General features: G+C 38.3%; 1 protein-coding gene across 7 annotated transcripts in view; it reads right to left on the minus strand.

Annotated features, from left to right (window-relative positions):
* The window catches only part of CPQ (carboxypeptidase Q), a 391,868-nt gene that overhangs the window by 107,813 nt on the left and 256,943 nt on the right, over positions 1–27,112 (minus strand). For all 7 annotated transcript variants that reach the window (XR_010377057.1, XR_010377056.1, XM_031439365.2 and 4 more), the window contains exon 5: positions 26,362–26,473. Coding sequence is in view for 5 of the 7 variants with exons in the window: in XM_031439365.2 (XP_031295225.1) it covers positions 26,362–26,473 (112 nt within the window). In the remaining 2 variants the exon portion in view is untranslated. The remainder of the gene's footprint in view (positions 1–26,361; positions 26,474–27,112) is intronic.

The raw sequence follows: 27,112 nt of genomic DNA on the forward strand, positions 1-27,112 counted from the left end.
CACACACACCAAAATTCCTTCCTCAGGCTGAGTAATAAAGACAGGTGCATGTGTCCTAGATAATAGTGCTAATGATCATCAACAAAATAACTTACAGTATGATCCAGCAGAAGGATAAGGGTTAAGGTATGTGCTCCATAAATGTTCCCCCAACTATGAGAATTATTTCCTCTCCCCTTTGTTTGACATAGTGAGGAACAGTGCAATTTTAAAGGCTCCTTCCAAGCAGAGGTTGTCAATATGTACCCAGGCTTATCTCAGGTCCTTACCAAGTCCTTTAGTCATCAGATTCAGTTGCAGGTGACTGCAGATTGAGTTAGGTAGCACCAGGTCACCAGAGGAATGAAACAGAGGTAACCCAACAGTGGGAATCTAGTTATGGGGTCTCAAAGTGCAGCAAAGCTGGTTACAGCTGAGGAAGGGACCAAGGCTCACGGGCTTCAAGAGGAGGATAGAGTTGTGCATAAGATACATAAGGTGAAGAGTCCTAGGAAGTAAAGTCAAAGAATTGCAGATCAATATTATTCATCTAGAACAAACACTTCAGTCTATCTCTGGGATTCCAAAATTGTAGAATAAATAAATAAGATTATACTGTATAGCACAGAGAAATATATACAAGATCTTATGGTAGCTCACAGAGAAAAAAATGTGACAATGAATATATATATGTTCATGTATAACTGAAAGATTGTGCTCTACACTGGAATTTGACACAACATTATAAAATGATTATAAATCAATAAAAAATGTTAAAAAAAATAAAACAAACACTTCAGCTTAATAACAGCTAAACTGTACACATTGCTTTGAGGTGGTTCAAAAGATTTTAATATCAGTTCTTCTCAGTTGATCTTTCCAAAAATTCAATGTATGTTATTATATTATTTAATTGATGAAATAGCTAAGAAAAGAGAATTTCACTGAGGCATCCACCATCATAGAGCTTTTAACTCGCAGAGTAGGGAATCTCAGTCAGGCCTATCACCTGCGAGACCAGGCAGCTGTGGCCTCATCAATGACCCCAGTTTGGCCGGCCTTCTGTGGATGCCTCTCCTGCAACCTCAGTAGAAAACTCAACTTGTTTTCTCACCCAAACCTTATTAAACTCAAAAGTAGAACAAGCACCTGCTTTCAAGAGAAAGATGAGAGTAGAAAGGAAATGCCTTTGTTAGAATCTACTGGGAAGCTTGGGGAGGCTTTCAAGTTCCGGCAACAGGAAGTTCTTAGGACTCTACAAAAGGCAAGTCAGTTCTATGCCTCAGGGGCCAAAAGGGTTTCTGGTTCCCCAGAAATACATCACAGGGGAAACCAGACTGGCTGAGCCAGTGCTTGTGACTGCGTAGCCTGGATGATCCAGGCCACATGTGGATCTGAAAAAGTGCAAGTCTACAACAACACATCACTTTTCCAGGGATCAGAATTCCACCAATGGCAGTGTTCTAGAATACAACCCCGCAGGAGACAGGCTGCTGAGAGAGACTGCCAGCAGCTTTCTTAAAGGCTTCTCTTTTTCATCAAAGAATCCAGATTTAGAATTAGACTGACTTAGTTAACATCCATGATGCACCACTGACCATACTAGCTAAAGCCGCACCTCCTAGGGCAGGTGACAGCTTCTCTAACTAAGCCTCGGGGCCCTCACCTGGGAAATGAGGATGATACAGTAGTACTAGCCGCATGCAGATATTGTGAATATAATATGAGAACACCGTATAAAAATCCTTGTAAATAGTGAACTTTCTATAAATATAAGCTATTGTTATTTTCGTATGATTACGAGCTGCTTTAAAGCAAATCCTTTCTTCCATAGACTATTCTTATTTATTATCTATAGAAAATTTCATAATAAATATAGTTTTTGGATTGTCCAATACACACAGCAAAGAACAGTAGCTAACTAAAATGAGCCGGAGGACAATAAAATGACTACATGACAGCAAGCAAGCAACTAAATAAGCACAGAAGAAAGCTTTATCACAAGAGAGTGTAAGGATAAACCTTTAGTAATCAGGAAGAACATCAGTGTTATTTCACATCTCCTTATTCAAATAAGCAAATATTTTGCCCTTGAAATTCTTCAGCTTCACTATAATGGAAACATAAGAAGCTTTTTAAATGTAATATTGCTTGGCATTCTTTGAACTTCTGTGAATATGAATATTCACATCTTGCCTTAATTCTCAAAAATACAAATTTTCTCTCTGTTCTCTCCTACTGGGAGTATTTACTGATGTATAAAGTTGTGTTTCAAAATCTTTAATATTTTCAATTATCTTTTCTTTCTTTTACGCAATGTGGTAATTTTCTAATTTACATGTTCCAATATATAGACTCTCTCTTTGACAGCATTCTCCCTTTGACTATTCCTTTCATTGAGTTTTTTTTAAAAATCTAAATGACTATGCCTTTTTATTTCCAATAATTATAACTGGTTCTGTTTTGTATCTGGATATTTTAATTTCATTACCATTTAGTTGTTATTTCATAAACTCTTGTTTTTTTTTTTTTTAATGAATGCTATTCATTCCATTTTTTTTTTGAAGATTTTAAACATACTTACTTCTTATTTCCAAGTCTTTTCCACCATAATCATGCCACCCTATGATGACTGGGGTAGTAAGGCATGCTATGATGGATATAAACTCAGGTTGCTAGACAGGGTAAGGGAATGTAAGACTAGGGGTTAGTGTAAGCAGAAGAATGAAGGTGATAAAGATTATGTGAGAAAGCCACTACATAATTTCCATTTTTCTCAAGTTAGAGTTTAAAATATTGAGAGAAAAGTGTTGAATCCTTTAAAGAAATACAGTAGCTTAAGACGTATGATAAATTAAATGACCTGCTTTACAAATTCAAAACACTAACTACCCTTAGGTAGTATTCATGGTCCATTGCTTAGCCAAAGCTTAAGACTTACCACTGTTCTTAATAACTGTGGGTTGAACAGATGCGTGAAGAATAGATGGATGAATACTAAGTAATGACGAATTCCGCAAATGGAAAGTCTCAGTCAAGAGAAATGATCATTTATATCACATCTCTTCAATTACAAGAGCATTTTTTTTACATTTAATGTTTTTGAAATCAGAATAGTCTTATGATCAATGTGTACATTCATTGAGAAGTTTTTTTCCCCTCTCTAAAAATCTCTTACAGCAAAGGTTTATCTTTCAACTAATGAGATTTGGAGTTAAAGAAATAAAATATTTTAATATCATAATTTAGAAAAGGCTTTACACACCTGCATGAAAACAAATGAAATGATAGCAACAATTTGGAAATTTCTAATTAAATGGGAACCACAGAGACCAATCCCTAACTGAAATGGATAAGCTATGTTATACTATAAACTCAGCAAAAAATATGAGGTTGGTCAAAACCAGAGGAAAATTAAATTAGATGTTTTGAACTCTTCAGAGGAAAATAACCTCTTCTTAGTTCTCTAGGGTCTGTCCACATGAGCAGCTCTGACTGTTCTAGCCACCACGAGTTTTCTAATAAGCCAGTGGAACCACATTTATGAGTTTAAGAGGAACTTAACTGGTAGAGAAAAAACCAAAAGGGGATTTGTGAATGCTCTTGATCAAAACTGAGGTATCTCTGGGAGAAACTTTCCCCTTGAGAGTAAGAAAACATTTGAAGAGACTTTCCAAACAGAAGATCTCGGACAAAAGGCAGCAGTCCTGAATCATGACACAGTCATAAATTCTGATGCTCTTATGCCCTAGCAAGACTCGAGGTGAGTGATGGGAGACCTGAGACCTTTAAAAAACAAGGCCCGTGGCTCCTCCTGGTAGAACATTTCCAGACGCTCAGTCTACCTTATTCCACAAGTAGCAAACTAAGTGCTTTCCTTAGTCAATAAACCAACCGAGGCTCTGGGGCAAATGCTAAAGTCTTTGAAAAGAATTATCATTCTTTTCAGTAAATCTCATCCAGTGTTATGACCTAATGAGTTAATTATGATTCTTTGTGAAAAGCTGGAAACATAGACATGAAAAAATGATGGTCAAAAAGATAAACTGCAAATAAGCATAAGCAACTAGTTGAAAAGAGGAACTAATTAAAGAATAGATTGTAAAGGAATTAAATGTATAATACTAAAAATTAATAACTCCATTCATACATACATTAGGTATGGATATGGATATACCTAAAAACTCATAAGACCAAATTAAATTCTAACTTATTTGTTAGATTAGACAGACTTTATGCCTTGTCTACAGGTATCACTCTGTGAAAATAAAAGCTGAACCTGGGAACTTATCAAGTCGAGAATTATGGAATAATGAACACTTTGAAATAGAACGAACTTTGAAGCTCATGTAATTTAAAACCTTTCCTGGTCTGCAAATCCTTTGTGCAACTCTGGGACCAAATGATTCTGTAGGCTCTGCTTTTGAAGAGCCTCCAGCCACCAGCTGACCCTCCGTTTCCCTTCACAGTCAAGTGCCCTGGAGAGGAGATGAATGCTTCATCATCTCCACATCCTCTTCCCATTCTCACTTCTGCTGTTTGTGATCAGACTTCTGCTTTCCCTACTGCACTGAATTTATATTTCCTAAAAGCACCGACAGCCCCCACTTTCCAGATCTATGGAACTCATTTCTGTTCTTATCTTCTTGATTTGTGTTTGGCACTTAACGCTGTTGCCCACCCTGTTCTTCCTCCACACCTCTCGCTGGTTCTCCTCTACGCATCTGCTCTATTCCTTCTTATCTTTTTCAAGGACTTCTTATCCTCGGCCCTTCAAATACTGACCTACCCTAGATATCTGGTAATGGCCCTCTCTATTCTCACTCTGAATCTTCTATTAGATCTCCCACATTTCCTTGGTTCCAACCACCATCTAAGACCCTAAAAGACTCACAAATCCAGATTTCAGCTCAGAACTCTAGTTGAGCCAAAATTTAGACATTCAGCTGCCTATCAGGCATTGTCACTTGTATACCCCATAGATCCCTCAAACTCCACAAAATCAAACTGTTGCCCCTCACTTAAATTGGCTTTTCTTGTATTTACTCTTTCAGTAATATATATTCAAACTGTATTTTGCATTATTTCCTCCACATAAGTCAGCTTCTCCTGCATTTACTATTTTTTTTTTAGAGCTTGGGATTTTTTTCCCCATTTATTTATTTATTTTTATATTCCACATATAAAAGAAGTCATATGGTATAGCACAGGGAACTACATTAAATATCTTGTAGTAACCTATGGTGAAAAAGAATATGAAAACGAACGTATGTATGTTCACATATGACTGAAGCATTATGCTGTAAACCTGAAATTAACACAACACTGCAAACTGACTATACTTCAGTAAAAATATATATATACAAAAAAAAGTCATCTGGTATTTATCTTTCTCTGTCTGACTTATATTACTTAGCAGAATGGCCTCAAGGTCCATCCATGCTGTTGAAAAGATTTCATTCTATTTTATGGCTGGATAATCTTCCACTCTGTGTATGTGTGTGTGTGTGTGTGTGTGTGTGTGTGTGTGTGTGTGTGTCTGTATCTCAAAGTTTACTCATTTATCCATCAGTGAACATGGGCTGTTTTCGTATCTTGGCTGCTGTAAATAATGCAGTGATGAACATGAGGTGCGTATGTATTTTCAAGTTAGTGTTTTCATTGTCTTTGGATAAATACCCCGAGGTGGAAGTCCCAAATAAACAAGCTAACTTACAACTTAAAGAACTAGAAAATGAACAAATGAATCCCAAAGTTAGTATAAGGAAGGAAATAGCAAAGATTAGAGCAAAAATAAATGAAATAGAGACTAAAAAGACATTATAAAAGATCAAGGAAACTAAGAACTTGTTCTTTGCACTATTTTGCACAACAATCCATCAAGACATCAAAGTCAGAAATTTGAGTTTCTTCGATACTTCTATCATATGCAGCTATTACAGAAGGAAATCTCCTCCTCCTTCTTCTTCATTATTATGATCATAGCAAATATTTACTAAGTGTTTACTGTATGACAAGCATTCTTATAAGCTTTATAAGTTATCTCACTTGTTTTTCACAATTATTATTAATCCCATTTTACAGATTAGTAAATTGAGGCAGAGATTAGTTGGTAACTTCCCAAGTTAACAGAGATAATAAGTAGTGGAGTTGGTTTGCAAATGCAGTCTGATTCAAGAGCCTATGAGTCTTAACCACTATGCTGATTAGTTATCAAGATTGTACAGTTTAATTCCTCAGCCTCTTTCAAATATGTCTGCTCTGCTCCATCCTTATAGCATTGCCATGTTTGTGCCTAAAACAGACTCCAAAATACATGAAAGCCAGGATCATCTGAGCCTTTGTTTATCAATGTCCCCAGGACTTAGCACAATGATTAGCACTTAATATATCCTTCGTAAGTGTCTGCTGAGGAAACAAATAAAATATTTTCAATATGTTAATAATAGGTAGATGGCCATATACTTTACTGTCCAACCTGGGGAAGTTTTGAGAATGAAGAGGGCACTGTCAATAATTACTCTGGGTCAACAGGAATAGATTGGGACTATTCCAGACAAATTGAGGCATACTATCACTCTAATAATTAGGCTACGATGTATGCCAGATTGATTTTTGGCAACTCAACACCATTTTCTCCTTCCTTACTCTCCCTAGTATTACTGGATTGGGTGCCCAGGAACCACATTTCCAGGAATCTATACCACCAGGGTTATGAGGTAAGATGAAAACAATGAGCTTCATTCATGTGAGATTTCAAAGACAAAAGATAAATAGAAACCACTATTGCTCCTTTGAGGTGAATAGTCACTTGGGACTTGACAGATAGTTTTTGCAACAACTTCCAAGTATCTTCCTACAAGCACCCACTTTGGTGCCGGGGACAGCTGAAATCATTGTTGAAAGTTTTCTGTCATTTCTGTGCTTCAAGATTTTCTGAATACTAGCAGCCACCTTCCTGATCTTCCTTCTCCCAGGCCTTTCACCATTTTTATAAATCCCTTCATTTGCAAGATAATCAATCCTACCAGCCTCAGAAGACAGACAAAATTTTCAAATCTCTATGTGTTAGTCCAGCAAAACTTGACTTTTCGCTCATGCAAAGTCCAAATACAGGTTGATGAGAGACTCAGGCAACCAGGATCCTTCCATCTATTTCCATCTTTTTATATAGCTTCCAGGGTTGCTCTCAGGGACAGTAAGGGTTGGAAGAGGCATACAGGCTCTTAACCATTTTAGTGCTGGGAAATTAATTCACTCTCCTCCTCAGTCCTTGAGCCAGGACCATCATAAGTTCCCAACACCACAGTAAGAGAGGATAAGAGAACAATACAACAGCAAGCATTAACTCTTTCTGTCATAGGCTCTAATCCCCTAAATTAAATCCCTTCCTGCTTGAAATATCTCAAGTAGTTTTTGTTCTTCTAATTGATACACTATGAAATAATGCACAATTGTAGCACCTAAATCTATGAACTTCATGAAGAGGCACTAATCACTTGTTTTCACACCTAAATGTGTAAACATTGGTTTTGCTGTGTTATATACAAGAATATTATCTTATACAAAATTTTACATACATGCTTATTGCTTAGCTCATATACCTACTGAGAGAGATTATTTGAATCAATAGATTCAATAGTAAAGACTAAACTGGTATTAATGTCGTAAATGAAGAGAACAAAACTTTGTTGTTATGTAACCTATTTACACATATATCTACCATTTCTTTGAATTAAAATGATCTATATTTTTAGTGAGTAATAATGCTTTTGAAATTTTTAAAGATATAGGACTGTACCTGTTGGACCTATAAAGACCAGGGCTCACATCATTATTTTCTTATACCAACATGCCTGATGATGCATAAGGTTGTACTAAAGTGAACAAGAGTGGATGCCAAACAGGACATTGATGCTTGAATTTAGTAATCAATATATTTTCATAGAAAGCTGTAAGCTTTTGTTCATCTCTTATTCAAGAAACAAATAATACAAATGCAAACCAACTCACGCAACACAATATTTGAAAACATTTGTATTAGCACGATTATAGATGTAGATGCATCATATATACTGTGCTAACCTTCATCCTTTCCATTTGAAAGTGATGTTCAATGGCCAGGCACGTGTTTCCATCTCAGTGACTACAGTGAAGGTGAGTTAATTTCCAGGGATGATGTATGGTCAATGTAGGTGGCAGCGCTAGCCTACCCCTACTACAGGCAACATTCAGTCCCTGCTTGAAGTGAGACATTCATCACTGTGTTCTGCCTATTCATGTCTCTGTCAACAAATGAAGGTCATGTTACTCCCTCCAATTTGTGTTAACAGGAAATGTGGGTACAACAAGCAATCTGAAAGATAAATATGAATTGAGAGGAGGCACTTCAGGTGAGCCATCACAGGACTGAAGTCTAATTCTGCCGCTTTTCATTCAGGTTAATCTATGGGAAAGAAAGTGAGTGAAAACTCACCTTTATTGAATACTTATTCTGGGCCAGGTTCTATGCTCAATCATTTCAGATATATTTCCTTACTGATTCATCACAATATCTCTGGTAACAGGCACTGCTGTTACCCTTATTTTATGATAAGGAGGCCTCATGCATCACATACTGTCTCAAAAACTTTGAGCAAAGCTTCTTATCTCTCTCAGCCTCAGTTTTCTCATCTACAAAGTGGGAATGATAATACCAACCTTACGCCCAGGCATTCTTCACACATGGCATTATTTATGTAACATTTCTCTTTCTCGCCTGACTATCAGCTACATGAAGCTTTCAAATGCAGACCTGTCTGAAGCCAAAGGCCCTCCTTCCGCCATGCCTCAGAGCCTACCTGCAGGAGGGACAATCTAGATCTCCTTGAGACACGTGCACGTCCTCAGGCAGAAGCCACGTTTAGTACAGTACTATGAAAAGCTTAGCTTTGCCACTAAAAATACTCAGGCATCAACGACCAAAGAAGAAAACTGCAGAAGCAAAGCGGCCAGTGATGATAAGCAGAGAAGGTCACCTTGCCGCCGATGATCACATCAAGGGACACAGAGCAGACCCGAGTCAAGGTCAAACGCCTCTGCTTTGTGTGCCAGATACTGAGACTAGGGAAGAATCTACAAAGAAATATCATGAACTTTCCAAGTTACTCACTTATGACCAAGGGTCAGTGGTTGGCCTGTTGATTCGCTGTGGGTCTTTTGCCTCTGCTCCCTCTCAGTCGTAGAGAGTGGAAAATGAGAACCCAAACTGAAAACTGCTACTCTCTACAGAGGCAGAACAAGACCATCAAAGGTAACAAGAATCATAATAACAGGTTATAATTGCTTTAAACTTTCCCCTGTCACTTCATCAACCAACCAATGACTATAGTACCTGCCCCAGTACTGACCAAGTTCTGGTAAACAGAACACATACAGACCCTGCCCTCGTGCAGCTGATAATGCAGCAGCGAAGGGGATGCTAAGAAATCACTGCGTGTGTGACGAATGCCCAGAACAGACAAGAAGACTGAAGCTGGGTTTGGTAAGAAGTTTTGTACATTGCTTCTTAAAACAGTAAGTGGAGCAGTCAGGCCTCGCACCTGGGCCTTGATATCTGTGTCCAGGACCCTTTCTGTATTGCTACACTGCCCAGTTGCCTGCCTCTAAAGGGCTCCCTGTTTCCAGTCTGCTGAAAACTGAACATGGTTGAACATGAACTAGAATGAGAAAAGACTGAATGGATGGATATCAGCTGATTCTGGAGCTGACTGTCCAGGGTGGTGGGGTATGCGGAAGTCCAGCTCACGTGTTTCTTTCTTTTCTCTTCTGCTGCACATGCTTTCAAAGTAACACGTGCTTCATGTGTGCTGCAAAACTGGTCACATGCATTTCTTTCTTCAGTCATTTATTCTTGAAGATGCTTGTCACAAACAAGGTATTCAATGGCCGCAGTGGCAGTTTTCACTTAGTGCCTCAGAACAGGGGCCTGCAGAGGACCTGCCTTCTCTGGGCAGCGCTCGGAAAGACGGGCATCACCTCTGCTTCCTGGCAGCCGAGCGGGACGGCTGCGCAGAAGGCACAGCGGGAGCCTGTCTCTCACAGATGGACTTCACACAGCAGATAATCTTGTCTTAGTCTCAACACAGCCAGGGCAAACATAACATTTTAAACAGGCTCTATATAAAACAAGGATTTTGGAAAAAAGAAAAAAAAAGCTATCTGGATCTAGATGTATTTCCCTCTCTCAAAGAGAATAAATACATAAGAAAATCCATCTTTGAAGACCAAATAAAGATAAGCACGCATACACACACTCATCAAGGAAAGCTCCTAAGACTCTGACTTCACGTCTCCCATGCAGCGTCCTCAGTTTACACTCAGCTGAAGAAGGAGGCATTTCTGTTTGATCATTTTTATCTCCTCCCTCTTAGCAAATATCTGCTTTTTTAAATTGCCAGCTGTTCTTAACAAGAAGCAGGATGACCAAAGTTTCCTTTTCTTGACGGAGTCTTGTAAGATTGTAACTGCTAATACTGTTACTTCCACCATTGAATCACATGAGATAAATCTTCCTGAGTTTGTGAGGTCAGCAATCAAGGTTTTGTCAAAGCTGGAAAACAGCATGTGTACTTGGCTGTTTCTCACGGTTTCAAGCAGTAAATCACAGGGAAAGAGAAATAAAAAGGCATTTATTGAAATTAAATCATCTATTCATAAATAGCACATTTTTCTCTCAGTCTGAAAGATTTGAAAAGAAAACAAAAACCCTGGATGTGTATACAGTAGACAGGGGACATGCTGATCAGTCTCAAGTAATATATATATATGAAAAGTTTTAGAAATAAGACTTTTGTAGAGTAGTAGGTATATAATTTATTTTAAAAATTGACAGTAATGAAGTTAAATCACTGAGGAAAGATAAAAGATTGTTTCTCTTCTCTAGCCATCCTTCAGTAAATGAAAGAGGGGAAAAAGTATGTAGAACTGCATCTGAACATAAAATTTCAGGACAGCTAAACATAACAAAACAACCCCACAACTGAACTAGTGAACAGCGATCAGATCCAAAAACAACAACAAAAAATGCTTGAACCTCTTGGATGTAGATCAACTCATCTCACACATTTTTGAGTCTAAAACAAACTCTACATAGTTGCTGACAGACAGTGTGGAAAGAAATATTACCTCAAAGATGATCACAGCGATTCACAATGACAGGACAACTCCCATCTTGGGAATTCACGTCATGCCGTTCAGTTACTTTTTACAGCACTTGGAGAATTATGAAAAATTTGCCACTGTGACCACAACTAATCTCCCCACTTGGAAAAATTATCAAATCAAATCTATCTTCCTCCATAAGAGAAAGTAACTGTCACTTTAAACATGTGTATATCAAAAGGGACTGAAAGTAGCTCACCTGGGCGACTACCTAGGTTAAAAGACGTTTTCTGAGTTAATATTAACGTGATGTTTAAGACGGAGTTTAAGAAAGGACACAATAAAAACGATTGAATGATTACACAAAGGCTAAGTGATTAAGGGCGAAAATCCAGAGACAGTATAATGACAGTGACCAGGTCAGCTAGACGTAGCTGTGGACCTCCCATCCGACTTTATGACATGCACCCCAAATGTCACTCCTCCAGGCCACCGTGCCCCCTGTGCCAGGCTGCACTGCCGCTCAGTGTTCTCCTTCCCTTCCTTGGCTTCCTTTCCAGTCCTGTGTTTCTGTAAGAGACCAGGGGCCTCTGTGGATTGACTCCTCCACTCCCCACAGCAAGCTTCTCTCTGGCCCTCCCACTTTCCTGGCCAGAAGTATTTAAGTGAGGACAGTTCAGCTAAATTTGACACACAGTATTATTGATGTTATCTTGTGTTGGCTGCTGGACGTGGAAAGATAACAACTGATGCCTCAGGAGCTCAAATCTGACAACGGAAATAATGAGCACGTGTAACTTACAGAGACGGCGTGAAGGGGGAGAGGTGAAACAATATGGCGTATTTAGGGATCTGCAGTAGATGCTGCATAAAATACCCCTGGATGCACACAGCAGGCAGCAGCCCCTGTGGGAGGGTTTGAAGGATGCACATGGATCCACTTCCCAGGCGACTCCTCCCTGTGCCCACTCAGGGACCTATGTCCACTCCTTCCAGGCCACTGACCAGTGGTGACCAACATCATTCTCCATTCCACTCTCTTTATCCATATTCCTCAGATTTAAATGTATAACCCTACATGTACTCACTCATACGCCATCCCTCGCTTAATGACCTTTCTTCATCATGAAAAGAAAGTAGTACATAGAAGTGAATCAGCTAAATTACAAGGCTAGAAGTGTGATTCAAAAGTTGGGATAACAGAAAGGTATTGTTCATCCCTCTAGCAAGTCCATTCTAAAAATATGCTCTAACTACACAGAGCAGCACAGAAGCGGCTGCTCCTCCCGCCGTCTCCTCAGGCTCTGCAGTGACTCGCGCTTCGCCTGCTCTCCTCCAGTGACAGGCCGACTTCTGAACAAGCCTAGATTTGGAATGAGGGGTTTGCCTCTGCCTCAATGCTCGGCACTGGGAGTTGGGAGATGGGGGATGGAGGAGACCTGCTTAACAATTGCCAAGAAAAATCAGAATAAATTCTTCAAGGCACTATTCTGAAAGAATAAATAAACAAAAACTCATAGTGAAAATCTTTGTGAGGGCTGATAATGTCAGTTGCATTCACGAAAGCAAGCAGAATCGCTGGTAAGAACACATTTGCTTGGACGGCCCAGGACTTCATAATCTGATATGAAAACTGGGGTCATTTGTCAAGGGTGACAATGAGATGATTTTGTGTGATAATCTTCCTGTTAGTCTAAATACCATCCTCTAAAAACTAATAAACACCTGTGCTGAGCCCACGGAGGAGCTGCACCTCCAGCCTCTGTACATGCTGTGAGTTGGGTGGAGGAGGGGATTAGCAGTGACTGCAGAGACCAAGCCTTGAGAGAGCAGGAGGTGGGCAAGAAAGGCTTCTCTCTTTCTCGGGCTTTAATCAGCCCCTTGGGGCCAGTGTTTCCAAACCCAGGGTCACGAGAGGGACCTACAAGTCAACTTCTAAAAACATAAAGGGAAAAATTATACCTTTTGTGTGTGAAATGGTTCCCTGAGTAAATTAAACTGACAACTTAATTTCTTTGCTCTTGGTTGGAAGAATATCACCTTAATAACAGTAATACTGGTCATCTCATGATAAAAGTGGGGTTGTTATAAAAATTGTAATTAACAACATTTGAAGAAAAATCATTATTACTTAACAAGTTTATTTTCAAAATCTTGCAAACCATGCAAGTAAAGATGGGAATACAAAGGAGACGGGATGGTAAAACTGGGGACTACTGGCCTTGGCCAAGCCCGCTTTTCTCCTCGGCCCTTTCTCATTATTCCATGACAGTAAGTGTCACAGACAGGTCACTGTCCTCATTCCCAGTTCTCTTCTCCAGACGCCAAGCACTAGGCTGAACGAAAAGTGTTTTGCTTTCTTAGAAAAGGACTAGGAGGACTTCTGGCTGCTTGAAGCAATGCAGAAGGGATCCTTTCTCATAGAAATATGTATAAATGCTTAGAAAGTATGCACTTTAAAAACTATTGTTTAATGCACAGCATAACTCACAGAAAGACAAGGGAGGGAGGGGGAAGAGAGAAGGAAGGGAGGAAAGAAAGGAGGGAGGGAAAGAGGAAGAAAAAGAGAAAGACACAGAAATCCTCAGGTCCCAGAAACGATAAGGGAACTTAAGAACAGGAAGTAAAAGCTGACGCAGCAGTAACCTAGGGTTTTCAAAACCCCAGGCTGAGACTGTAACTGGCAACTGGTCTAAGACCTCAGAAACCCAGGGAGATCCAGCCCAAGCAGAGGGGATTTGCTGTGCAGGCACCACCATACCCACTCTGACAGGGAAAAAAGGACTCAGTGAAGATAAGACCACAATGAAAACCTTTATGTAACAATCTATGACTTAACCCATATGCAATCTAAGTTAGAAACTCAATGGAAGACACAGCAGTAGAATGGTTGAAAGGAGTTGAGGGAGGGGAGAAGTGGGAGTTAGTGTTTAATGGGTCAAGATGTTCAGCTTCACAAGATGAAAAAAAGAACTCCTGTGGGTTCTACTTCAGGAAGAAGATAACCGAGCCAGGAGAAAGGAATAATAATTAATAAAAATGTTAGCAAACATGGTGGCAATCTAATATTATTTCTACTGACTATAAATGATAATAACAGCCAGAATTCACGGAGCAGTGATTTGGGGCCAGACACTGAACTAACTAATTTAATTATCATTACAGGCCTATAATAAGATGCTATTATAATCCCATTACTCATATGAAGAAACTGAGGCATAGCACACTTAACACAAAAAGGAACATAGCCAGTTAGCAGCAAAGCCAAAAAAACTAATAATAACCAAATAATAAATCTGGGGAGGGTTTGGAAACAAGGCATAACTAAAACATTAGTCAGCAATAATGTATGTGCTGACACATAAGATGGGAGTGCATATGTCAGAGCATTTATGATTGCTATATTGTTTAATTAAAATAAATATACACATACCATTTTAATAATAACCACTAAAAGAATAGGAATAAAATGTATAAATTTCCAAATAGTGATGGGAAAAACAGAAAAACAGGGTAAGGAAAAACAATGAATCCAGTAGAAAGCAAAAACAAAAAAAGGAGAAAAAACAAAAATAGTGATTTTAATAGAAAAAAAGTTAGAAAATTACTAAAATATAGGAAATCACAATAAAGACCAGCAGAACATCCCTATCAACTGATAACTGAATATTTAAAAATCTAACTGTATGCTATTTACAACAGAATCAACTAAAACACAACAACCTAGATAAGTCAGAAGTAAAGGAATAGAAAAAGAAAGAGAAACCAAAAGAGTTAGTTCCATGATATTAATATGAGATAAAATAGACTCACAGGGAAAAAATATTATTAAGGATAAAGGTCTTTAGACGCAACCATTTAAAGCAACAAGGCTTCAAACTATATAAAGCTAAGCTGATAGAAATTCAAGGAGAAATTATAAAATCACAATCTCGGTGGGAGGTTTCAATATACTGCTCTCAAAACTCAGAGAGCAACCAGATAAAAAACTAGTAATGACACAGTAGTTTTAAACAGTGCAATTAATAAATTTGCTCTAATGAATGAATATGTAGAATGCTATTCCCAGGGAAAGGCGGCTAAATATTGTTTGCAAGTCAAAGAATACATTTAAAAAAAATTGACCTTGTAATAAACCAAAATTTTGTCTCAACAAATACCAAAGGATTGGTATTATATAAACCATGTTTAACAACTACTTTGCAATAAAATTGGAATTGAATAACTCAATAATAACTCCATATTTTTGGAAACTTAAAGAAAGCTGTTGTAATTAAAGAGTCAAAGAAGAAATCATAATGAAAATTTCAACATATTTAGATTGGACAGCCATTAATGCACTATTTCAAAACTTGTGGAAAGCAGCTAAACCAGTGCTTAGTGGCAGATGTGTGGCCTTACGTGTGTACATTAGAAAATATGAAAGACTGAACATTAATGGACTAAACGTTCACCTCAAGAAGACAGAAGAAATAAATAAAACCAAATAAACACATACATGGAAGAAAATAATACCATCTATGTATGGTCAACATCACAAAAACTATATGACATTGTTTTTAAATAAACACACTTACAGAAAAATGTTACATCAGAACACCGTTATGACTGCAAGAGAAGGGACTGGAATGTGGAGAGCTAAAAACAGGTTTGAACTACATTGCTAATTTTTAACTTCTTTTAAACTGAGGACCGAAAACAAATATTTGAAATTGTTAACATTTATGAGATCTGGGTGAAGGATTGTTAATGTTTATTATTCTATGAAATCTTCCAAATATTTGAATTATTTGTTTAAAAGGGGAGGGAGGACAAAGAAAAAAATTAAAGAGAAACATTAAGAAAAACAAATACAAGATTCTCTACTTTTGTAAGTTGTAAGAAGCATCAGCTTTAGGTCCTCCCTCTGTAAAAGGAGTAATAGTAATTTCCACCTTCTGGATGCAGTGAGAACTGCATATCCAGCACGTAGCTCAGAGCTTGGCACGGAGTGCTCTAGAAAGCTAAATGACATTATTATTTCATCCTCAAATCAGGAAGTGTCTACTCCCATCTTCACATCAATCTAAGACCAGGGTGAGAAATCTTACTTGATCCTCCTTCATTTAAGTCCTAAAGCAAGGGCAGTCAGCTACTGTCAATTCTTTAAAAAAAGAAAAAGTGAAATGTTGTACATTTGTAATTAGTAAAATGATGCCATGGTTATAAAATGTTGTAGGACATTCATGAAGTTTTTTCTTACTGTTACTGCTTTAAGGTTAGCTTATGTCCCTTCTCCACCAAAGTGCTCCCCTTGAATTCCAAGTCAGTGAGATGAGACCACCGGCGGCAGCCTCGCCATGTCAGTTTTCCTCAACATCATGTGTCATGGATTTTTCATCATTGCAAGTCTGATAGATACTCAGTTGATTACACTATGTTTGATCCATGTAACAGTTGGGCAAGCATACTGTCATCATTTTACTGATAAAGGAAGTAAGGGCCAGATACGTAAGTGACCTGCCAGAGGTAACAAGACACACCTCAGAGGGCTCTTTTGAGGATTAAAAGAAGTCATATAAAGTAACTGGCCCATAGGAGATATTCCATAAATACTGTTTCACTCCCCCTTCCTCCCAGGGGTTCACTTAATGTTTGCTGATATATTATTTAATTAATGTCTGCTTATTATATTAAATGAAAACATATGGAGCTCTTTTGATATATGTTGTGAACGTTTATCAAAAAATCTGCTTTATAAGTTTAACCTCTGTTTTTGCAACATAAAGTTCCAGAAAAGTAACAAATTCAAAAATTCCTCTAACTCTCCATTTGTGGCCAAAAATGACGTTCTAATGATTTCATCTAAAATTATTCAAGTATAAAAGATGAATTCACACTTCTCCCTTTCAGAAAAGAGTAATTCCAGTATGAAGCACTTCATAAAACTTTCCTTGTTTTAACGTGCTGCCTGAAACAAGTGAATATGGGATGGCTAAGTGGATATATGACCAATGGAGATGAGCACAGAAATACAGCCTTTGAAACACTTCCTGACTTACATCTTCCTATACACATCAATCAAAGCAATAACTCTGAGAATAGTTTCAATTATACTTTAAGTATATTTCTTTTAAAACATGCCATCATTACAGAGAAAGAACAATAATACAAGCGTCAGTGGTCATTGTCCTCAGTTTTCTATGCATGAGGATCTTCTAAGGATGCCTGGAAATTATGGGGTTTTGACGATATTTAAAAATAGAAAGATTTCTTGAGAACTCAGTTACAAGGGTAACATGTAAAAGCAAGTCCTAGATTTGATACCCTGTTTTCTCTGCCTTGATTTTTTTTTCTATATTTTAAACAATTTACTTTGTAGTAAATTACATTGCCCTCAACAGCTATTTCCTCTTTTTACTATTTTTTTCTTCAGAGATATTATAAATTGTAAATACACTGTTACTAGGTTGAGGATATTGGCAGAGAGAGAAAGGGGGACAGAAAAAGATGAAGGTCCCTCCATTCCGATGTCCTGCGAGTGTTAATTCCACATCACATTCATGAAGCATCTATGAAGTGGCCTTCTCTACAGTAACAAGGAGAGAGCCAGCCTTACATGTACTCATGGATGGTGGCTATACTGGGGTGACGGTTCATGAATCTGACTCGTTGGAACCAGCTACTGTTCTTTTATTATGAGGGCTTCTCTGCTTTAGGGACGGCTCTGACCAAGCCCAACTGCACAAAGGGATACAGACAGCAAGACTTCAGAGACAAAATCGGCCCTGAGATTGTACCCTCTGCTGGAATGTCCGCCTTTGTTGTTTTGACAATTAGCATCTAAAAATAATAGTTATTATTACTGGTGGTCTAGTAGGGGACCAGATACTGCCCAAATTATTTCACATCATCCTATCAACAATTCAAGATAAACTGTTTCCATTGTAAAGAAGAGGAAACTGAGATGTAAAAGGTTAAATAATTTGCCGACATAGTACAGCTACTTAGTAGCACAGAAGATACTCTAGCAGGGACTATAAGCTTATTCTACTATCCATGCTGCCTCTCATTGGCCTAAGGATTTTGACTTATCTAGGGGTTAAGGAAGGAGGATTTTGTGGGGTAAAAAGTCCATGAGATCCGGGTCACATGGTACAGTTAGGAGATGCTGGTGTCCAGCAGGAACACGGGCTGAGCATCATTTCATCCATGATGCTCATCCAGCACAAGCAGGGCACTAGCAGGACTGCAGGTAAGTAATCATATAATAGTTAACTTCTTTCAATATTTTATTTAGCTTGTCATTTCTGTCACACACCCAGTAGAAACTCTCCACAACTAGAGCTTGACTTGAGGATGTTCAACAGGGGTTGGTGGTGCCTAAAAATGAACTAAACTAAACCCTTATCTCCCAGGACCATTTCTAAAATCCAGTTAACCATAAAGGTCCAATCAGATGTTCATAACATATTTTCCCGTTTCTTTGTTTGCAGACCTCTGTTTTTAGGCACATTTACTGGAACAGGATTCAGTCTAAGCTGAGTAGACCACAGCTTTTGCAAAATGCAGCATTAGCATGAAGTGTGTAGGCGAAGAACACAGCATCCCTGGAAACCCCGTCACTTCCTCTCTGGTATATTTAGCAAAGAGAGGTAGAAGCTGGCTTGTCAGCCACATGGCAAATAAAATTTGCTTGGTAACTTCAAAGCTGTGGTTTCCCAGGCTCTGTATAGCCGAGATCTCCCCACTCTGTTTTCCTGTGTCTCCATTCTATTCTATCCCATTTCTTTACAAGTTAAAAGGATAGCCTACCAGTCTCTTTATAACCCCATTCTTAAAATCTTCAGCGGCTTCTACTGCCTACAGCACCAACTCCAAAGTTCAGCTTTGTGTCCAGTGCCTTTAACAAACAGACCCTCATTTGCTAATTTCCCACCACTTCTCACTCACCTATTGCTCTAGATTGACAGAAACATCCTCTACTCCTCAAACCACGTACTTTCATGAGCTCTGATGTTGTTCTTTCTTCTCCTACCTCCCACCCATTCAAAGCTCAGCTCAAATGTCTCTGTGCACTTGAAACTACTGATGCCTGACTGTGAGCTTCTTGATGGAAGGATCTGTGTCCTACCCCTTTTATTTGTCTGACATGAAGTGGGTGTTCAGTATTTGTTATTGAAATAGGAGATCTCCTTGTAAGCCGATTTGCCTAACACTGTGATGATACTGTTTTAATGAGGTAGCCTACATTTTCCAGACAGTCCCATCCTGGACTTACATGGATCCCATTCTTGGGTGGGAGGAAATCCACTGGGGAACTAAGGATACCATTATTAAGACTTTCCACAGTCTTTATTCTCCAGGATAAATAATAGCAATACTTTGAGCTTCTGCTCTCTTTACCAACACCATATTTCTTAACCTTCTAAGGCACACAGGCCAAATCAAAGCAGATGTGGGGAGGAAGCTGAGCATGCTATGGGCAGAGGGGCCCCCTGAGACCCTCCCCCTCACAGCATCCGTCTGCCACCTCTCCAGATTCTGTCCGACAGGAAGAGATTAGTCATGATGCTGTATGCCACTGGGCCTCGGTCTCGTCTACTTTCACACAGAAGTGGTCTATATATTTTTCTTTTCTCCTTAGAACTTTTTTTTTTTAACTGAAGTATAGGCAGTTTACAATGTCGTGTCAATTTCTGATGTACAGTGTAGTGATTCAGTTATACATATTACATATTCCTTTTCATATTCTTTTTCATTATAGGTTATTACAAGGTATTGAATATAGTTCACTGTGCTGTACAGTAGGACCTTGCTGTTTATCTATTTTATATATGGCAGTTAGTATCTGCAAATCTTGAACTCCCAATTTATCCCTCCACTCGCTCCTTTCCCCTCTGGTAACCATAAGTTTGTTTTCAGTCTGTGAGTCTGTTTCTGTTTCGTAAATAAGTTCATTTGTGTCACTTTTTCAGATTCCACAAGAAATGGCATATATTAACTAAACGGTCAAATATTAACAGTGATATTCACACAGTCTAAGGCCGTAAAATGACTGCAGAATCTCCTCTACCACGTCCAAACTGAAAGGCAGAACACATTCTAAGTGATTCATTTTTAGCAAGTCCTGCTTTATCTATCGCATGACATATCTGGAAGCTCAATCTACACACAGCTTTGTCTTTTTACACATGCCAGTGGACATGTCTATGTTAGCTGAATGAGATATAAAGATTCAAAGTGTTTTAGTAAAACTTATAAATGTGTTCAAATCTCAGGAAAAGTTCTCAGCAGTTCCTAGCTAAAAAATCGCATCTGCCACAGGTCTTAAGGTAAAGCCAGACACTGCATAACTTGCCACTAAAGGAAATAACATATCTGAATTAAAAAAAAAATAAGATCATCCTCTAAAGACTACAAATGCCCCCTGACTATAAGCCTACTTTTAGAAGCAAGAAAAAAGGAGAAAAAGCAAGCAAATTCTTAGTTTCTCATTTTTCCATTGTTTGAGGTATTTGCATCACTAAACACAACCATGGAAAGTCAAGACCAAAATTTGTTCAGAAAAAAAGGCAAACAACTATCTACAAATTAAAATTCAAATTAATAAAAATGTAATTTAATGTTGGGGAAAATATTTTTTTCTAAGACAAGTTAATTTCTTGGACAATTCCAGAAGCAGACACATTATTTCCTAAAGGTCTTGAGTTGACTTTAATAGGAAATCTTTCCCAGGGCTGTTAAGCCTGCCTTCTTGTGTTCACAAAATAATTGTGGAGGAAGAGCATTCAAAATGGGAGCAGGGAAGAGACTGTGGAATGTTTTAAGATAAAAATTCCTAGAAAAAATAAATCCTACCAAATTCTGATGCGTTTGGAACTAGAGAAAAACCTGGCAGAGAAAGCTCTTAGCATCTGTCAAACATTTCCAATAATACTACATTCATTTTAATAAAATTTGCTCAGATAGTGCAGATATGAAGTTATTCGTTAGGTAAAGTTTGCACTTGGGTGGGTACAAATGCTCTTCAAGAAGTAATCGAACGGGGGAGGATATAGCTCAGTGGTGGAGTGCGTGCTTGGCATGCATGAGGTCCTGGGTTCAATCCTCAGTGCCTCTCTTAAGGGAGAAAAAAAAAAGAAGTAATGTAAGAATAATCTCTACCATGCCAATTAAGAAACCAGAGATCCCAAAGACAGCCTGGAAAATCTAGAATGAAAATAAAGCCAAGGCTGTTTGTACTTAGTTCCATGATGTGTCCCTCAGCAAGCACTCTTGGATTCTTCTTCAGTTCTGCTGACCTCAGTAATGCCCCAGAGCAATGTTTCCAAAAACACACTCTATTCATGGAAGACTCTCCCAACTAATGTTTTTTGACAATAAAGAAATCACCAAGATGGTGTTTCCCAAACTTATCTGACCATAGAGGGAGGTCCTTTCTAATGAGATCTCCTTTCTAGGTCTGGGCGAGTCCCAGGTTGGCTTCCTTTCTAATGAGATCTCCTTTCTAGGTCTGGGCGAGTCCCAGGTTGGCTCCAGGCTATCTCTAGTTCCACCCTTTAGGTGTCCACTTCTTGGAAGCTTGTCATTTCCCTCACTCAGTTATTCTGGACTGGACTTCCTGAGACTTCTCCAGGGGAGGCTTGACTAGGGCCTGGGAGAAGAAACTCCTCTTCCTGGATGGATCCCCATGTCCAGAGGGAACCCACTGCGTTAGAAATGGCTACATAAAGCTCTAACTGCACCAAAGCCTTATTTAGCACGCCTTTGGCTGTGTTCCCCGGAGTACCTCTCGGCCTGGAAGGTGTGCTGACTCCTGCATGACTCTTCTTGCTTCTTACCTCTGCTCTGTAGTTCCTGTTAGCAGAGTGTTTACGGAAATGGCAATACCAAGAATCTTTTTTTGCTTTTTTTTCCCCTTTTTTCTTTTGGCTTTTGAGGTCTTGTTTCCTTAATTACTAGAGTAACACATGCTTATTACACAGAAATCTACCGTTACGTAAGTACATCAGGTAAAAAGAGGATTTCCGACAATTCTGCAAACCCACTCTTCTCCCCACAATCCCAAGACTGTTACTGTCAACAGTTTTCTCATTTTTAATGATGCGCACGACTGGAAGCTCTATAATTTTCTGGGAATTCTTTATTGTGGTCCTTTTGCTTCAGGAATTTCTATTTCTCTTTATAAAGCTCAAATATCACCTTTGCAAAGGTGCCCTGACCCAGATAAGCCAGGCTGGTCCCTCCCTTCACCAGGTGCCCAAGTAATTTGCACACACTTCAGTTAAAGAGCTTAGAACAGTTTCATTGCAATTTTTGAATGAAATGTCTCCCCCACTTCAGAGACCTCAAGGGCCATGTCTCACTCCTCTTTGTTACAAGGTATCTGGCACACTGGCGCGCAATCAGTACCTGGTAAATACTTGTTGAATGAGTGAGTGAAGAAAGATATAAATAAAATATTTTTCTAACTCACAGACTTTCAAGCTCTATAAAAAAATCAGTCAAGTTGCTCACATTTAAATTTCTCTAAAAAGATGTTTCAATATATCTGACATTTCAATAACCAGGAAATACTGTTAATTCTAACTTTTCCCCATTGTTTAGGCCTGAAAACTTAAAATTCTAACTTTACGGAAAATGGTAAAGTTGGAAGACTTTTGGGATAGATGGTGGTTTATTGTTCAAGTGTCAAATGAACATTTTGAAGCATAACATCTTTGGCCATAGGCTTTGTCCACTGACACCAGAACATTCCAGGAAATGACATTTCAAATAAACAGTTTCAAGTCCAGTAAACGACAAACACAAAAAGTATTCAATAGCATTTCACAGCAAATAGCCTTCTGTTGACAGTTTCTCAGGAATGACTGATTATATTTGCAAAGCACAAATATCTCTTCTGTTAGATTAACTGAATATGGCTTTAGCTGATTGCTTGAGCAAAAGAGTGACTCTATAAGAGTAGTGAAAGAGGTGAATAAAGGAGAAAAGACATGAAAGATGAACCTTAAAACAATATTCCTAAATATCAGAAAGTCCCAGTGGACCAACACTTCAAATTAACAAGCCCCACAGAGAGACTGTGACATGCATTCTGCATGACATATTGTTCAAGGGACAGCAGCCAAAAGGAGTCTCACTTTTCTTGGAAAAAGAAATTGCCATAGAGCTTTCATATTTCACCAACTAAATAGTGTGGGTTCAATGTAATTCAGGAATATAATTATGAACCCATTTCTTGGCCTCTAGCCCAAAGTCCTATTTTCTTATTCAAGTGTATCAGTAAGTTTCATCTAGAACTCATATGCCATATGTTGGACCTAGTTCTTCCTATTAAAACACATAGGCAATCTACAAACAGAGATCCATAATCTAATTTTAATTTTAAAATTAAAGAATAAGACTCAACAGGTGCAATTAGAAGATAATGAGGCATAGGGTGGATTCTGAGCAGCCACCTAAAGCAGGAAGCGGAAGCAGGAAGTGACCTGGAGAAATTTAGACTCTGGGAAATGTAGTATGCAAGTGAAAAAAGAGTGAAGGATTTCACACACGGGATGGTGACTTCAACAGTAAAGGGACAGGCTATGCAGGGATACCGTAGCAGCTGGCCCTAGAGTTACATCCATACAACTAACGTGTTAAATTAGGAGGCAAAGCGATCACTAAGCAGATGGAGGTAAAAAAATAAATATATAATCCTCCCTTACAAAAAAAAAAAAAATACGGTACTGTCAGAGTCATGCTTATTAAATAATAAAAGTTAAAATTTACTGAGTATTTGACTTGGGTCAGGCACTGTTTTAAGTACACTTTGTGAATAGATTGTTTAATTTTCAAAGCAACCGTATGAGATAGACATTCTTATCACCTTCATTTCACAGATGAGAAAACAAGCACCGAAAGGCAAAGTAACTTGCTTAAGGCCACATGCTGTTAAGCTGCAGAACTAAGATTTGAACCCAGGCAGTCTGGCTCCAGAGGGTTTTTTTTTTTAATAGTATGCCATGCAATCTCTTAACACTTACTTGAAAGAAATATTACTCTTTATTTTGGAGTTTTATTCATATATTTACATAGGTCTTTAGAAGCCTATAGGAGAGATAAATCCTGAATTGAAGGAGACAGTGCTAGCTACCAAAAGCAGCCAAAGTCAGTGTACTTTCAGAGCTGGAAAGAGATACTCAATTCACCTTTGCATGGTGTTTGACATTTATTCATGCAATTGAACTCAACTCAATTAACAGTGATTTAGGGTCCCCTGCTGAGTACTAAAGATGTAAGATTCAAAGCCTAGAGAAGACACAATTTTTATACCAATCTAGAGCAGATAAAATACTCTGGAAGCTAACAGTTGAACAGAGATGAAGAAAATAAAGTCCAGAGAGTTCAAATGACCTGCCTGAGGCCAGCAAAGTAGTTTGTGGCACAGAGTGACCTAAAAATCTGATTGTCGTGGGTCCAATTCTCCTTTCACACTATCACTCTGCCTCCAATCAAGCTGGTAGGAACACACTGAAATAAAATTAACTTCCAAAATAAATATCCATACTCTATAAAGAGGAAAATGTTTGCTATTTGCCTGTCTCATCTCTAGAACCCACTTCATTCTGGAATAAAGTCAAGGACAGAGAGAACAGATAGACAAAGGAATCTTTTTTTTAAAGGGAGAGGAGGAGAGAATTCACATACAAAACGTCTCCCTGATCTTTTCTGAAGGAATGAGTGTTTTTCTCTCTCTCAAATCTTACCCAGTTCCAAGAGCAGACTTGATACGTCTTTACTGATAACTATGTGCAGGTGCATGTGTATGTGTACAACTACATTCTAAGGGTCTTAAGAACAGAGAGCATGCTTTAAACCTCTCGGTATGCTCAGCTTCTACGAAGTGCTTTCTCATAGTAGGTGCTCAGAACAGTAATGATGTTAAAAGTGTAAGTATATACAATGCAAGGTTTCCAATTGGTTTTTTATTTTTAAAAATTGACCCTGTATTCACGTCTCCTAGGGTTTTTTTATTAGCTAATTTTAGTGGCGCAATTTTACATGCCACCCTCTCCCCCCACAACCTGCCAGGGGACATTTGACAATTTTGGTTGTCACAACTTGGTCGGGGGTGGGTACTACTGGCTTCTAGTAGGTAGAGGCCAGGGGCAGTGCTAAACATCCTACAGTGCACGGGACAGACCTCACAGCAAAGAATTATCTGGCCCCAAATGACAATAATGCCAATGTTGAGAGACACTGGCCTGTTTAGAACTTAAAACTGCACAACCACATTTCCATTTCTCCACATTAAAAACACAAGTATGACATAAATCAAAATGATACACTAAAGATTTCCCCCAACCAAGCCAACTTCAGCAGTCTACTGATCAGATAAACAATTATTTAAAGGGCTGATTTAGAATAAGAAGGGTTCATTAAAGCCAAAAGAAAAGTATGAATTTGAATACATATGTACTTAAGTAAGCAATGGAAAGCCTTCACCAAAGGGAAGGTTACTCCACATTTACAATGTAAAATATTCTGCTGATGAGGCATTTTCAAACCACCACTGGTATGATTCAGACATGGAACTCTCTTTTCAGACTAGTTTCATTTATTTCTAACTTTACTCAAAAGCCAGCTTTTAACCAGCACACAAAGGGGAAATATATGTTTTTTGTCTGCAAACAGGATCATCAGAATAAACTACTTTCACCATTAGCCATTCCTTTCCATGCCTGTCCATCTTCCCCATGTCTGGGTCAATCTGAAAAGTCCAGTTTTTCATCCTAGTTTCCTTATTGTGGCCAAAGGAGTCATTCCTCCAGGCCTACCTTGCTCTCCTCGCCTTCTGTCATGGAGAGGCCACTGCAGTAAAGCTGTCCTAACAGCGCAATGATACCTTGAAAGATAAACAAGGAAAAGGAAACGGAGGAGCTGCTGATGTTTTTTGCACTTGGTCATGGTTTCCTTACGTAGTCTCTAGCTGATGTGGTTGCACTTATTAGTTTTATTTGCTTGTTCATTTTCCCCAGTGGCTGATCAAATTTGATACTTGGGATGTCTGGCAGACACTTGAATAAAATTTCTTTCTTTAAGAGGACAAATTAGTTCTTTTCTGGGAATCAACTGACAAAAAACATACAGACCTCAGGAGGATCTTTGAACACACCACAGTAACTAATCTGCTGCGCATATTGTGTGTTGAGTTAAACACATCACCACTGACACCCTCACACATTGGTTAACGACTTTCTAAATATTTACCGAGATCTTTAATAAGTGAGAGTGCTTCCCAGGATATAAAGGCCCCGCCTCCATCATCCATGGCACCCTGCCCAACGTCCCAGCTGTCCAGATGTCCGCTGACCAGTACAACCTAGAACAAATAATAAAAAGAGAAAAAAAATAAAACGAAGCAGAAGTGACATCAAAGCAGAAGCATTTATACGCATTCCAAATATGGAAGTGAAGCTTTCATGTTTTCTTTTCTTCTTTTACTTCTTAAAAGATCTGTGGCATTACTAGTGGAAAACTTGGTATAGAGGCATTATGTAAAGGGTGTAGGGTCATCTGAATAGGAATAAAACTTCTCACCTTGTACTTCTCTTTAGTGATATAATTTTGAATACTAAAGAAAAACGGTTTATTACTGACAGATGTTTGACAACTTTATCACATGGCTTAAAACCTAAATGATATAAAAATGGAGCTCAAAACTTCAACCATATTCTCAACTGTCTCATATTCTAGCAGACAAATAATAAACATGTGTTGAATTAAATTCAAATGAGAAAGCAAGAACAATAATTTATTTTTTTTAAAAATTATTGTGCTTTGTGCATTATAATTTCTCTGGTGTTGAATAAATAAGTATGCTGGAGTTACAAACTAGAGTCTAATTAAACAGAAGAACTTTTAAGAAATATCTCAATTTATGTGTTAAATAAATCTATAGAGTATGTTACAAATTTTAAATCACCATAGGTTTAAATTTTTTCAAGAATCATTAGTAATT

The sequence above is a fragment of the Camelus dromedarius genome, chromosome 20, assembly GCF_036321535.1.
Source record: "Camelus dromedarius isolate mCamDro1 chromosome 20, mCamDro1.pat, whole genome shotgun sequence".
NCBI lineage: Eukaryota > Metazoa > Chordata > Mammalia > Artiodactyla > Camelidae > Camelus > Camelus dromedarius.